A 16,149-nucleotide genomic window follows, 5' to 3' on the forward strand; every position below is an offset into this window, starting at 1 on the left:
GCCTTAGCTATATGGGTTTTTTTTTCTGGTTCCATACAAAATGCAGAATCATTATTTCCAAATCTCGAAAGTACAATGTTGTTATTTTGATAGGAATGGCATTGAATCGGTAGATTGCTTTGGGAAGTATAGACATGTTAACAATGTTGATTCTTCCCAGCCATGAGAATGGTATGTTTTTTCCAATTGTTAAAGTCCTCTGCTATTTCCTTTCTGAGGATTTCATAATTTTCTTTATAGAGGTTCTTCACCTCCTTTGTTAGGTATATTCCTAGATATTTAATTTTCTTTAAAACTATGGGAAGGGAGTTGCGTCTTTAATTTGCTTCTCATCTTTACTGTTATTGGTGTATACAAAGGCTACTAACTTGTGGACATTGATTTTATATCCTGAGACATTACTGTATTTTTGATGACTTCCAGGAGTCTTGTGGTTGAGTCTTTGGGATTCTCTAAGTATAAGATCATGCCATCAACAAAGAGGGAGAGTTTGACCTCCTCTGCTCCCATTTGGATTCCTGTTATTTACTTGTCTTGCCTAATTGTATTGGCTAGAACTTCCAGCACTACGTTGAATAGTAAAGGTGACAGAGGACAACCTTGTCTGGTTCCAGTTCTAAGAGGAAAAGCTTTCAGTTTTACTCCATTCAGTAAAATATTAGCTGTGGGTTTGTCATAGATAGCTTCAATCAGTTTCAGAAATGTGCCACCTATGCCTATACTCTGCAGTGTTCTAGTTAGAAAAGGATGCTGGATTTTAAATGCTTTTTCTGCATCTATTGAGAGGATTATGTGATCTTTATTTTTGCCTCTGTTAATATGGTGAATAATGTTTATGGACTTGCGTATGTTAAACCAGCCTTGCATCCCTGGGATAAAACCTACTTGATCATGATGTATGACTTTTTTGATGATAAGCTGTAATCTATTGGCTAGGATTTTGTTGACAATTTTTGCATGTATATTCATGAGTGAAATTGGTCCGAAATTCTCCTTTTTAGTTGGGTATTTTCCTGGTTTTGGTAACAGGATGTTTGCTTCATAGAACGTGTGGGGGAAGATTCCTTCCTGCTCAATTTTTTGGAATAATTTCTGTAGTACAGGAATAAGCTCTTCCTCGAAGATTTGGTAGAATTCTGGTGTGAAGCCATCTGGACCAGGGCATTTTTTGGTTGGAAGCTTTGTTTTTGTTTCTTTAATCTCAGTGCTTGAAATTGGTCTGTTCAGGAGCTCTATTTCTTCCTGGCTAAGTCTCGGGAGAGGGTGTGATTCCAAATATTGATCAATTTCTTTCACATTGTTAAATTTCTGGGCATAGAGTTTCTGGTAGTGTTCAGAGATGATCTCTTGTATCTCTGTGGCATCAGTTGTTATTTCCCCTTTATCGTTTCTGATTGAGGGTACTAGAGATATTACTTTTCTATTTCTTGTTATTCTGGCCAAAGGTTTATCTATTTTATTTATTTTTTCAAAAAACCAACTCCTTGTTTCATTAATTTTCTGAATGATTCTTTTGTTTTCAATTTCATTGATCTCTGATTTGATTTTGGATATTTCTTTTCTTCTACTGGGTTTAGGCTTCGATTGTTCTTTTTTTTCCAATTCCATAAGATGGCTTGTGAGTTTGTTGATGCTCTCTCTTTCTGTTTTTCAAATATAGGCATCTAAAGCAATAAATTTTCCTCTCAAAACTGCTTTTGCAGTATCCCACAGGTTTTGGTAGTTTGTGTCTTCATTGTGTTATGCTCAAGGAAGTTAATGATTTCCTGTTTTATTTCTTCCTGCACCCATCTGTTATTCAACAGAAGATTGTTTAATTTCCATGCCTTTGGGTGGGGTCGAGCATTTTTGTTAAAGTTGAGTTCCACCTTTAGTGCCTTATGGTCTGAGAAGATACAAGGTAAAATTTCAGTTCTTTTGATTCTGTTGAGGTTTGTTTTGTGGCCTAGGATATGATCAATTTTGGAGAATGTTCCATGGGGTGATGAGAAGAATGTATATTCTTTATCTTTGGAATGGAGCGTTCTACATGTGTCTATCAAGCACAGTTGTTCTAGGGTCTAATTTAAATCTCTTATATCTTTGTTTAATTTCTGTTTAGAGGATCTGTCCAGCTCTGTAAGAGGAGTATTAAAGTCCCCTGTTATTATGGTATTATCGGATATCATATTGCTCAGACTGAGTAAGGTCTGTTTCAAGAATCTGGGAGCATTTAAATTGGGTGCATAAATATTTAGAATTGAAATGTCTTCTTGTTGTATTTTTCTCTTGACCAATATGACGTGACCATCTTTGTCTTTTTTGACTTTAGTTGCTTTAAATCCACATGTATCTGAAAATAAGATTACAACTCCTCTTTTGTTCTGAATTCCATTTGCCTGAAAAATTGTCTTCCAACCCTTGACTAGGAGTTTTAATTTGTCTTTTGAAGCCAGGTGTGTTCCCTGCAGACGGCAAATGGATGGCTTGTGTTTTTTAATCCAGTCAGCCAATCTATGCCTCTTCAGTGGGGAATTCAAGCCTTTAACATTTATTGAGATAATTGATAAGTGTGGTAGTATTATATTAATCTTATTTTGTGAGAGTTCATTGCTTAGTTTTGCATCAGTGTGGAAGTTAGGTTCTGTCCTTTAATTGCTGAGTTCTTACTTTGCTGCTGATCCATTGTGATGGTCAGTGTGTAGAACAGGTTGAAGTATTTCCTGTAGAGCTGGTCTTGTTGTGGCGAATTTCCTCAATATTTTTATATCAGTAAATGATTTGATTTCTCTGTCAATTGTAAAGCTTAGTTTAGCAGGATATAGAATTCTGGCCTGGAAATTGTTCTTTTTAAGTAGATTAAAGGTAGATGACCATTGTCTTCTTGCTTGAAAAGTTTCATTAGAAAAGTCTGCAGTCACCCTGATGGATTTGCCCCTGTGGGTCAACTTACTCCTGGCAGCTTGAAGAATCTTTTCTTTTGTTTTGACTTTCAGGTTCATCACAATGTGTCTTGGAGAAGCTCGGTTAGAGTTTAGGCAACCTGGGGTCTGATATCCCTCTGAAAGCAGTGTGTCAGAATCTTTGGTGGTATTTGAGAAATTTTCATTTATAATATTTTCTAGTATGCTTCCATTCCCCTGGGGCATTCTTCTTCCCCTTCTGGGATTCCTATAGCTCTGTCCAGCTCAGCAGCTCAGTCTGGGGCCCTAGACCTCACCCAAAATTCTCTGCACTCCTGCCCATGCTCTCCCAAGGCAGTTCAATTGCGTGCCAAGTCCAAAAACACAAAAACAGCTCACAGGTAAGACCTTTCCACTTTGCAGTCTCACTGCTGCTGTACTTATAGGTGGTGGCGGGAGTAGACGGAACACATGCAACCACTTGCCAGTTTTCCACTGCTTTTGTCCTCCTCTTGGGGTCTAGAAGTCTCTTGTTTACTCCCTGTGTCCTCAAAGGGATGATTATAGGCAGATCCACCTGCCAGAGATGCATGGAGTCTTGTCTCCCCAGACTCACAGTGCCCAGTTGCAAGGAAGCTGTTACTTGGCTGCCATCTTGCTCGGATCCTCATAATATTTGATTTTTCCAAATTTACCAAGACTTGTTTTGTGGGCTAACAAAATTAAGCACTATACAAGGTATCCATGAAACAAAAATATTTGTGCCCCTCTGATATTTTGAAATTAAAAATAAATATATATATTGTAAGATATAATAAAAAGGATGTTTTAATTTTATTTGGGAATCAAAACTTAAAATTTTCCAATAATTCATTTAAGTTTAAATCCTACCTAGCAATTCCAAGAGAGCTTAATATTATCAGATGGTTTTTAGGACCATAAAATTTACATTATTTACAAATTAATGTTCATGGTAATATTAAGCACATGAATAATAAAATGACACTGATATCAAAGATAATTGTTCATTTATTTAAAAATATTGTGACAAGATTGGCTAAAAGTGCAAATATTTTTATTTTTATTTTTTTATTTCAGGTTAGTGTGAGGGTCCAAACAACTAGGTTACAATATTTGCATTTGTTTGGTAGAGTCCCTTTTGTTGAAAGTCTTTTATAAACCATCTCCAAATTAAATGGTATTTTAATTAAAACATGTATTTAGCTGATATTTAATTAAACATATAGTGTAGGAGAACAATAATACAGATTATCATATTATTTATAATAAGTGGTATTGGCCGGGCGTGGTGGCTCATGCCTGTAGTCCCAGCGCTGTGGGAGGCCAAGGTGGGTGGATTGTCTGAGCTCAGAGGTTCCAGACCAGTATGAGCAGCAGTGAGCCAGAGTAAGACCCTGTCTCTACTAACAACATCAAAAACAGCCAGACGTTGTGGTGGGTGTCTGTAATCCCAGCTACTGGGGAGGCAATGGGAAAGAGCATCACCAGAGGAAGAAGAAAATGAACAACAATGACAAAAAAAGAGTACTTCAAACGAGGAAGAATGAACAAGCAAACTGAAATTAAAAATAAAAAAATTAAAAAAGTGGTATCAAAATATTTCATTTGGAGATATTTCTTCTAAGACAAATGATAACTCCTCAGATTTGAAAAGTTCTTAGATAATGGTTTTCACAAAGGTTGTATCATTATTCTTTTTTTTCCTTGTTCCTTGAAGTGTGACATTAGGTTATTAAAACATGGTCTTTCTGGGTTTTTTGATACAAACATGTAAGGTTATGAATTTCCCTTTCAATGCTGCTTTTACTGAACCTCATATATTTTGGGTGCTCATGATTCTCCCATAACTTTATAGTGAAGCTGTCTTTGGTTCAATCTTACAGATGAAGAAAAATCTTATGTGAGATAAATTGAGGTGCCCAAGACCACACAATGGCAGTATGTAAGACTTCAACCCATGCCACATGATGCCACTATCAATTATTTTTACCCACTTTTCTCCTTTGCTCTTTCACTATGTTGTCATGCTGCTCTTTAAAGATTGAAAAATCTGGGGGGCTGTGGCTCAGTGGGTAGGGTGCTGGCCTCATATACTGAGGATGGCGGGTTCAAACCTGACCCTGGCCAAACTGCAACAACAACAAAAAGGATTTAAAAATCTGATTTGTTTAAAAGGATACTATGAATGTAAGCTTGTGACTTACTTATTATCAATTGCATCACAAAAATAAGCAAATTATTATTATTTACTATTTACATTATGCTAAGTAATTTGCCCATCTTCTCCATCTAGTTTGCTTTTCAGAAGTGAACTCCACAGTAGTACTGAGTTCAGGTGCTTGAGGAGCACGTGGTACAGTTCTTGGTGGGCAGCGGACATATAATGTTTGAGAATGATCTGTCTCTCTTGCAAGCCCGGGTTTCAAGCGGATTTTAGCCCTCAAAGGTCACCTCTTAAAACTGACCTTACAATTTAGGCACACGTCCACTAGGTGGCAGCCACATTCCATGGGGGTGAAAACCAGTAGGCATCAGCGCAGGTAACAATGTATTAACATAATTATCTTAATTGTAATCATGCTGGTTGGATTATTAGAGGTCTTCTTTAGCTCTTTGGTTTCAGAATAAAACACTGATGCCCAGAGAGATCAACAGACCAATTTGCCACAGTAGAATGGGAATCGGAGTTTAGGTCCCATGATTTCTAACTTTGTGCTTTTTCCCCTTGTATATATTTAATGCAATGATACATTTTAAAACTATTAAGAGGAGAGTATAAATGTCTTACCACAACGATTATGAGGTAATGGTATGTTAATAAGTTTGATGTAAGCTTTCTACATTGTATATCAAATTAGCACGTTGTACCCCATAAATGCATTACGGTACACAGTTATGATTTAATTTAAAAAAAAAAAACCTCTAAAACTTTTAAATGCACCTTTACCTTGAATTTCTTAGGGATGTCTGGTGAAAAGACTTTGAACTTAAGCTTAAATTTTTACTGGTCACCAGTGAAAGAAATAAAATACAAACTGAGATAACTTTTCAAACTCTAATCTGAGAATCAAGATGTTTTCCTGCTAAGCACCTTCGAATTTTTTTCTAGGTTTGCTTTGAAAACAACTAAAATACATTCATTAAAATAGCTGTGTTGAAATGTTAAAGTAACATGAAAGTAAATCATGTTTCAGAAGAATCTGCCAGAGAACAAACTCTGGGAGGCACAGAACACGAGCAAGATCAATTTAGAGTTGAATCTCAAAACAGCGTCTTTTACTTCTGAACATTTATGATTCTACATGGAGCTTATTTGCCTCTATGTGCTATTTGCTTTGATGGCCTTTATTTATTGGGTAAAAAGCACCTAACCTTAAATTTACCATCTGTATTCGTTAGGGTTCTCTAGGGATGGAAACAATGGGCTATAGACAGACAGATGGATGAGAGGGAGTTTATTAGAGGACTTGGCTCGCCAGAGTATGGAGGCTGTGAAGTCCCGCGATACGACGTCTGCACGCTGAAGAAGGGGAGAAGTCTCGCTTTCTGAGCATGAATCGGCCCAAGTCCAAAGGTCTCAGAAGAGGGAAAGCTGATGGTATGATGTTCAAATGGCCTGAGCACCTCAGGGGCTGCTGATGCAAGTCCTGGAGTCAGAAGAAAAAACCAGAGTTCGTATGTTAAAGGGCAGGACAAGAAAGGTGTCCCAGCTTTAGAAAAGAGGGAGAATTTGCTTTTCCTGCCCCCCCATTTTAAAAAGATTTCCAGTAGCTACATTTTATTTTTAATTTAATTAATTTATTTATTTTTGAGACAGTCTCACTTTGTCACCCTGGGTAGAGTGCTATGGCTTCAAAGCTCACAGCAACCTCCAGCTTCTGGGTTTAGGAGATTCTCTTGCCTCAGCCTCCCAAGTAGCTGGGACTACAGAAAAATAAGCCCAGCTAGTTTTTCTGTTTTCAGTAGAGATGGGGCTGGCTCTTGCTCAGGCTGGTCTTGAAGGCCTGAGCTCAAGGGATCCTCCAGCCCTGGCCTTCCTAGACTGCTGGGATTACAGGACTGGCCACTCTTTTTGTTTTTTGTGCCCTCAGCTGAATGGATAATGCCTGCCCACATGGAGTAAGGGTGGCTCTTCCTTACTCTGTCCACTGATTCAAATGCCACAGAAAAATCCTCACAGACACACCCAGAAATAATGTTTTATCAGCTCTTTGGTTACCCTTAACCCAGCCAAATCGACACCTAAAATTAACCATCACACCATCTTAACTATCTTTTAAGTGTGCACTCCAGTAGTGTGAAGTGTATTCACAGCATTGTGCAATGGATTTGCTTTGATACTTTTTGATGCTCACTTAAATTCCACTATTTTAATCAAATTTGATTTTTTAAGGTAAGGGTATAGAGAGCTTGTGATTTTTATGCAGGTAGATATTTTTTCTCCTTCTCAAAATTCTTATAGCATAGGTTTACAAATATATTGTATATCCTCATTCTGCGTTTTCTTGCCCAATGCAGACATTGTTAATTGCTAATTCGTTCTTTATTCTTAAGATTCTCATTCTTACTTTGTAGATAGTCATTATTACTATAATCAGAATTGGCATGAGAAATGAAATACATACGTTACCATCCTATCTTATCAAGCTTTTCTAACCCTATAGGTCATGATTATGGGGTTTATCTTTTAAAATTTCCAGATCTTAACTCATGATCAAAACTCTTTACTTGGGTTTGATTCTCCCAGCCTCAGGATTTCCTGGGCCAGTTTACTCTAATCCAAGATATAAGAATATTTCTTTTGATGACCAAGTTCCTTGACTCTTCATGCTCACAGATGATTTTGGGAGTCATTTATCTTTTTCTCTTAAAAGATCTCAATCCTTTGTCGGAACTATAACCTGCAAAAATCCTCTCCCATTCTGAGGGCTGTTTACTTGCTTTACTTATTGTGTTCTTGGCAGTGCAGAAGCTTTTGGTTTGATGAGATCCCAGTAATGTATTTTTGATGTTGCTTCAATTGCCCAGGGGGTCCTCTTCCGACTCATAAATGGATTAATAAATTATGGTATATGTACAGCATGGAATACTATACTATGTAGCATTAAAAAAGATGGAGACTTTACCTCTTTTGTGTTTACATGGATGGAGCTAGAAAATATTCTTCTTAGTAAAGTATCTCAGGAATGGAAAAAAAAAATCCAATGTACTCAGTACTACTAGGAAACCAACTTATAATCACTCACACTTTCGTATGAAAGATGAATCACAACTATAGTACAGGAAGAAGGAGGGAAGGGAGGGAGGATGGGAAGTGGGGGTGGTTCAATAGAGGGAGGGTTAATGGTGGGACCACCCCTGTGGAGCATATTGCAAGGGTACAAGTTAAATCTATCAAGTATTGAACACAGATGTCTTAACACTGTGATTAAGTAATGAGGTGAAAGCTATGTTAATTAGTAGGATGTAAGCACTCCAATTTGTACAAATAATCAACACATTGAATTCCACAAAGGCATAAATGTATTCATGATCTATGTATATATGACCTAATTAAAAAAAAAAAAAAAGATCTCAGTCACTAAATTTTTGCTTCCTAAATTAAGCCCATTACCTTACTTGTCAAGAGTCCCAGAATTATATCCCTTCAATATAGAAGACATGTCTCTCATTAAATGTTTTTTCTTTCCAGACTATGAACATTAACTTGATCCCCATGAAACAGACTGAGTCCTTTTTATAAACTTTATTCCTGAATAAAAATTTCCAAAAAGAAAATGAATATCTTTAAATATCAGACTTTCAGAAGGTGGAGGGTTCCTCGGAGAAAGAGCCTGATTTACTGAGGTCTGGGGGGTGGAAGCCACTTGATATGCCCACCATGGCACATCCAGGTAGTGGCAGAGCTGGGAGGAGAGTCCAAAATATTAAAGAGAAAAAAAATTATTCTTATCAGAATGAAAAGTGAGTCACAATAAAAAGTCAGAAAGAAAGGAAAGACACTTCTTGGCCATGACCCAAGGGACAAAGTTAATGATTTTTTTTTTTTTTTAATTTGAACCATTTCATTTTTTTTTTTTTTATTCTTGGGGATTCATTGAGGGTACAATAAGCCAGGTTACACTGATTGCAATTGTTAGGTAAAGTCCCTCTTGCAATCATGTCTTGCCCCCATAAAGTGTGACACACACCAAGGCCCCAACCCCCTCCCTCCGTCCCTCTTTCTGCTTCCCCCCCATAACCTTAATTGTCATTAATTGTCCTCATATCAAAATTGAGTACATAGGATTCACGCTTCTCCATTCTTGTGATGCTTTACTAAGAATAATGTCTTCCACTTCCATCCAGGTTAAAACGAAGGATGTAAAGTCTCCATTTTTTTAATGGCTGAATAGTATTCCATGGTATACATATACCACAGCTTGTTAATGATGTTACTCGTTTACGTTCACTGACAGTTTTCTCATCATCAGGCATGGTGCTAAGCTTTCCTTCTTTGCAACTTATTTAATTGTCACAGCCACACTTTTTGAGGTAGGTATTATTGTTGTACCAGTTTTACAAATGAGGAAGTTGATTTTGAGAGATTAACCAACTTTGTGCATGTTTACATTGATAAAAGGGCAGAGCCAGAATTAGAACCCAACTCTCTCAGTTGGAAACCTTTGTTTTTAACCATTGTATGTTAGTATGGGGCTTGGTCTGTTTGTGTGTGTGGTTTATTCCCAGTGAAAGCTCTCTTAACAGAAGGCTGTCCACTTACTCCAAAGGGAATCTTCCTGGACCCAAATCAGGGAAAGCTCAGTGGAGAATAAGGCAGGGGACAGGAAAGAGGGCTCTGGTGATGGGTGGCTGGCAGCTCTTGCTATCTCTCCAGAGAACAATTACTGCCCAGAAGTGTTTCACTCTGATGATTCCTGGGCTTTTTATGTTGGACCAAGTGTGTAACAGAGGACACCCTCTTGGAGAAAGAGTGTGGCTACCTCTGCTCATTAAAATAATGACCTCCCATAGGCCAACAGGAAGACTTGGGAACAAAAGACCAGGGATTCCAGAGGCAGGTATTACTATTTACAGAGGCCAAAGCATAAAAAATTGACAGAAACCAGGCATTGAGTAGTGGGAAATACAGATGAACTGGGGGTTGCAAAATATGTTATCGGAGCAAAGCAAACAATATTTCTTCTCTTGTAGTGCAAGATATCCAGATACTGATGCCTAAAGTAATTCAGTAAGTCCAGTTCCTTTGGCCCCACCTCATTCATCCAGCAGAAGACAACTACAAATTTATTCTACCTTTGATTGGTAAAAAGGGCAGAGTAACACTACCACTTCCTGAGGCTGTTGAGAGAATTAAATGGGTTTAAATAGAACAGGTTCTTAGAACAGTGCCTGGTATATAATAAGTGCTAAATAAGTGTGATTATATTATCATATTATATAATGATTGCTATTATATTATTATAATTGTGGTTATATTGTACATTGCATATTTAATAATAATAATAGGCAAAATTACTGTAACTCATAATAATTCATGGGCCAAACACTTTGCTAAACTCTGTGAAAAAAATTTTCATTTATTCAGAACAGACAAAACTCCTTGGCTGCTTTTGAGTAGCTGATATTCTGGCAGAGACAATTTCATTTTTATAAGAAAACAAACTCTTCTTTCCTTTTTGGTGGGATTACATAGAATGATGCCACAGTCGAGAGCAGTCCTGGCTCCTGTTGCTTTTAACTACTCAGCGAGTGACTTGCGGGGAGATTTGAAACTTGCAGAAAACACAAAGTTGGGAGCAGTTTTTCGTATGATGAATGACAGAGAAGCACCATGATATGGGCAAAGAAATCCCATACGAATGATTAAATACAGCAACTTTAATTTTGCCAGTGAGTCTTTCCCTGGGGCTCCTCTGCCTTTTCATACTCATTTCTGTTTCCTCATTTTGCTGGTAGGTCAGTGCTCTCTTTCTTAATCACCCATTGTGGAGGGGCTTACCTCATTATCTGCAGAATGATAATCTGATTTGGTGTGGTGACAATAAAGTTGTTCATGCTTGTCATTGTCCTCAGATATCTGGTGAAACCTGCCCTCCCCTAGGCTCCTGTTGCTCAGGAAATAATGGTTTCTGCTGGTCCTTGAGAACCATGGCTCATTAATTTTTTGATACACCTGCCCTCCCCCCTCACAGAGGTACATTTATAGCCTCCAACCCCATACTGATGCTGATTAATCCAAACTTTGATCTTTCTATGAATTTTACTCAGTGACTTATATAAAAACTGACTCTATAATTAGAAAGATTTTCTAGTCTTAAGCAGGTGTATGTGTGTGCATATATATGCACGCACATAGATATATGTATACACACATGTATGTATAATTATTTTCTCTTAGTTTCATTACCTAGAAGAATAGATTATTGGACTGTAGCTTAAATTTATTTCCCTCAAATGGAATATATCAAAAATTATAGCCCAGTTTCCTTTTTTGAGTGATTAAAGATATATGAAGCATAAAAACATACTTTGCTTTTATTTCAATATGGGTTTATACTTTGAAGTCATGGGAAAGCCAAGTCCAAAGGGATGCTTAAAAATCATCTGATCCTAAGGACACTTGTACTAGACTGTTTATTGCAGCTCAATTTACAATCGCCAAAATGTGGAAACAGCCTAAATGCCCACCAACCCAGGAATGGATTAACAAGCTGTGGTATATGTATACCATGGAATACTATTCAGCCATTAAAAAAAATGGAGACTTTACATCCTTCGTATTAACCTGGATGGAAGTGGAAGACATTATTCTTAGTAAAGCATCACAAGAATGGAGAAGCGTGAATCCTATGTACTCAATTTTGATATGAGGACAATTAATGACAATTAAGGTTATGGGGGGGGAAGCAGAAAGAGGGACGGAGGGAGGGGGTTGGGGCCTTGGTGTGTGTCACACTTTATGGGGGCAAGACATGATTGCAAGAGGGACTTTACCTAACAATTGCAATCAGTGTAACCTGGCTTATTGTACCCTCAATGAATCCCCAACAATAAAAAAAAAAAAAATCATCTGATCCAACCCTCCCATTTTACAGTTGAGATAATAGGGATCCAGAGAAGTAATGTGAATTTTCCACAGTCCCCACCAAGCTAGGAATGGGAATGGGGGGGGACGACTGAATACACGCTTCTTTCTTTCTGTTTTATTTTTTTAGGGGCAGAGTCTCACTCTGTCACCTAGGCTAGAGTGCAGTGGCATTATCATAGCTCACTGAAACCTTGAACTCCTGGGGTCAAGTGATCCTCACACCTTGGCCTCCCAGGAGCCACCACTCCCAGCTAATTAAATTTTTTTTGTTGTTGTTTTTGAGGTTAGGTTTTTCTGTTTTCTCTAGGCTGGTCTTGAACTTTTGGCCTCAAGTGGTTATTCAGTCTCAGCCTCCCAAAGTGCTAGGATTACAAGGCATGAACCTCTGTGCTCAGCCAAAACTCAGGTTTCTGATTCCCAATCACTTTCCACATTAGTAGAGCAAGTCTCTTTTAGTCAACAAGATATATATCATACATACAATTTTTAAATTTTTATTTATTTTTTCATTTAAAAAATTTGAACAGGATTTGGGGTGTACAATGGAATTCTATGACATGTGTATATTGTTTAGTGATGAAGTCTTGGCTTTTGCAGTAGTGTACAGATCTTACATGGCACTGAGAGATTGTCCTGAAACGACTTCTTCTGAGAATGTTTTGTCCGATAAGTGGCTGGACTTTAGGTGTTAACAGTTTATATGATCTTCCAGGAAATATCCATTTTTATGATAACAAACAAAATCTAACTGACCACAGAATTACCTCTTTTCTTTATGCAGGAAGTAGGCCTATGGCTGTAGGAAGGAACACCACCACTGTGACAAGATTCATCCTCGTGGGATTTTCAGATCATCCTCAAATGAAGATGGTCCTTTTTGTGTTATTTCTGGGGATATACCTCCTGACTCTGGCCTGGAACCTGAGCCTCATCGCCCTCATCAGGATGGACACTCACCTGCACACGCCCATGTACTTCTTCCTCAGCAATCTGTCCTTCCTGGACATCTGCTATCTGTCTTCCACAGCCCCCAAGATGCTCTCCAACATCATCACAGAGTGGAAAACCATTTCCTTCCTTGGCTGTGCCACGCAGTACTTTGTCTTCTGTGGGATGGGGCTGACCGAGTGCTTTCTCCTGGCAGCTATGGCCTATGACCGGTATGCGGCCATCTGCAACCCTCTGCTCTACACAGCCCTGGTATCCCACACACTTTGTTTGAAGATGGTGGCTGGCGCCTACGTAGGTGGCTTCCTTAGTTCTTTGATTGAGACCTACTCTGTCTATCAGCATACTTTCTGTGGGCCCAACGTGATCAACCACTTCTTCTGTGACCTCCCCGCAGTTCTGGCTCTGTCCTGCTCTGATACCTTCACCACCCAGGTGGTGACCTTCGCTGTGGGTGTTCTCGTTGGAGTGGCATCTGTCTTTGTGGTCCTCATCTCCTATGGTTATATTGTTGTTACGGTTCTGAAGATCAGCTCAGCTAAAGGTAGGACCAAGGCCTTCAGCACCTGTGTGTCTCACCTGACCACTGTGACCCTCTTCTATGGTTCTGGTTTCTTCATGTATATGCGACCTAGCTCTAGCTACTCCCTAAATAGGGACAAGGTAGTGTCTGTGTTTTATGCTGTGGTGATCCCCCTGGTGAATCCTATCATCTACAGTTTTAGGAATAAGGAGATTAAAAATGCCATGAGAAAAGCTGTGAAAAGGAACCATAGGCTTTCTTACCCGTGTTCATTTTTTCTGACCTTGGGCTAACATTTACAATGAAGCCATGGCCTGGGTCAATTGTGTAGACATTTATGTACTTTTGGACTAGTAGATCTACATGATGATTTGTGTGGTCCAGACTCTTTGACCCCCTTTCTAAGATTCCCCTACGAATTTACTTCTTGGCTACTAGAAAATAATCTGGCCATTATTTGTTTCTAGAACAAACTGGCATTGCATAGAGTGAGAGTTTTAAATGCTCAATTTAGCAGATAAAAACATCCTGGGGGGGGGAAGCAGAAAGAGGGATGGAGGGAGGAGGGTGGGGCCTTAGTGTGTGTCACACTTTATGGGGGCAAGACATGATTGCAAGAGGGACTTTACCTAACAATTGCAATCAGTGTAACTGGCTTATTGTACCCTCAATGAATCCCCAACAATAAAAAAAAAATAGAGCTTATGTCAGAGGAGGAGAACTATAGGAAAAATATTAGTCTAGCTTTATGGTGGTGGTGGTCCTTACTGTGTAGCATACTGACCTAATGAAGATGATGTTCTTTCTAAATAGTTGCCTTTTCCTCTTCTGAGGGTCTCAAATGCCTTCTTCAGAGCTCATGGGGTCTGCAGGGCAGACACCCTCATATGTTTGAGGACCAGGCTCTAGTGAGCTACTGTGACTGATGAGGGTGTATTGACACCTCTTAGATGGATTAAGGCAGAATTCAGCTTTGGATCTTAATGACTGAACAAATGGAATATCCTCTTGTCCAATTCCATGAACAATAAAGAAAGTTGCCACTGAGATGATTTCAATAAAACCAAGAAACTACTGTGTAAGTTCAAAGTGACAGCTTTCTAACCAACACTCAAAATTTCTTAGGAATCCAGAGAAGAGCACACGCTCGTTTGGGATGAAAGCTTCTCTATCTTTACCAGGTTTGTGATAAATTCTAAGTGAGAACCAAGCCAAGGAATTGAAGACAATGATTTTTCTTCTCCACACTTTCTCAGAATGTTTTATGTGTATTTTAACTGGCAGTAAAAATTTATTTACTGGAATAAATTTATTCAGCTATGGCCTCTCTTGGGTAGGCCATAAACAAGGGAGTTAATATCTCCCTGTGTGTTCATGGGCAGTTTACCTGGAATCTACATGCCTCAGTTTCTCATCTGTAAGTTAGGAATAATAACAGTTATTATATCCTAGGATTATTGTGAATAATTAAATTGTACATATAAACAGAATGATGCTTCGTGTATAGGCAATGTCCAAGAGGTGTTATTATTATTACTATTATCATTATTAGATAATTATCATTATCCAAGCCAAAGAAATAGAAGACATTTCCTTAGTTTTGTGGAAAATGTGACCTTTGGCATGGCTTTGTTTTCATTGGAAAGAGGATCAAGGGAGACTATCCCTAAGGGTGGTTAAGAGGAGTCATTTTTAAGTCATTTTTAAGACTTGTAGGCATGTGGTCCTTTGCAGGTTATTTACAGACTCTATTTTCCTCACCTGTAAAATGAGGATAATAATTGTATTTACCTCATCAAACCGATGCAACAATTAAATGAGAACAGGTGTGAAAAGGGCTTAGTCAACTGCCTGGCATCTGGTTATTTTTAATAGATGTTGGCTTTTACAGTATTAATCAATTAGTCAATATTTTTAGTCAATTTTGTATAAACCAAAAAAAAAATGCAGGGAAAGGTGCTAAAAGGAGACAAAACAAATGGCTTTAGAGTATCTTCGATTGGGACATAGCAGTCTCAATGAAAGGTACAACCATGCCTCAAATCTCTACTACTTTTCTTGCACTTCCAAAGTGGTTCTTAGGGGAGCAGAACAAGCTCAGGCTCACAGAGGTGGCCATTGTGCCAACTCTATCAGCATTGTGGACACCTCCCTCTCTTTCTTATGGTCACCTCCCCCACTTCTTTATCTGTATTCCAGCTCCCCCAACTTCTGTTTTTCAGTTTACCAGTTTCCAAAATGGTAGATGATTTTAAGTTTTCCTAGTACCAAAAGTCATTGAAACAACACAACTAACTAAAAAAATATCTCATACTTTGGATCTCCATGGAGCTATCACTGTTATCTATTATCATCTCTAAATGTGTTCCATGGACAGAGATTCTGAATACAAAATCCTTACTAAAAATCTTATTTGGGGCAGCACCTGTAGCTCAGAGGGCAGGCTGCTGGTGGGGTCGAGCCTGGCTGGGGCCAGCTAAAACAATAACAACTGCAACAAGCGTTGTGGCGGGTGCCTGTAGTCTCAGTTACTTGGGAAGATGAGGCAAGAGAATCACCTAAGCCCAGGAATTGGAGGTTGCTGTGAGCTGTGATGCCACAGTAATGGTGACGCCCTACCCAAGTGGACAGCTTGAGACACTATCTCACAAACCAAACAAACAAACAAACAAAAAAACCCCAAA

The 16,149-nt window shown here is 38.5% G+C and overlaps 1 protein-coding gene across 1 annotated transcript; it reads left to right on the plus strand.

Moving 5' to 3' along the window:
- Window positions 1–12,771: 12,771 nt before the first annotated feature.
- Window positions 12,772–13,787, plus strand: LOC128566058 (olfactory receptor 5A2). Its single transcript, XM_053562962.1, has one exon. It carries the CDS (start codon window positions 12,787–12,789, stop codon window positions 13,756–13,758), a length of 972 nt encoding a protein of 323 aa, XP_053418937.1. The 5' UTR covers window positions 12,772–12,786; the 3' UTR covers window positions 13,759–13,787.
- Window positions 13,788–16,149: the final 2,362 nt, after the last annotated feature.

The sequence above is a fragment of the Nycticebus coucang genome, chromosome 14, assembly GCF_027406575.1.
Source record: "Nycticebus coucang isolate mNycCou1 chromosome 14, mNycCou1.pri, whole genome shotgun sequence".
NCBI lineage: Eukaryota > Metazoa > Chordata > Mammalia > Primates > Lorisidae > Nycticebus > Nycticebus coucang.

Coding starts and splice junctions, on each gene's coding strand:
- LOC128566058 (XM_053562962.1), top strand. CDS start 12,787: ATGGCTGTAGGAAGGAACACCACCACTGTGACAAGATTCATCCTCGTG.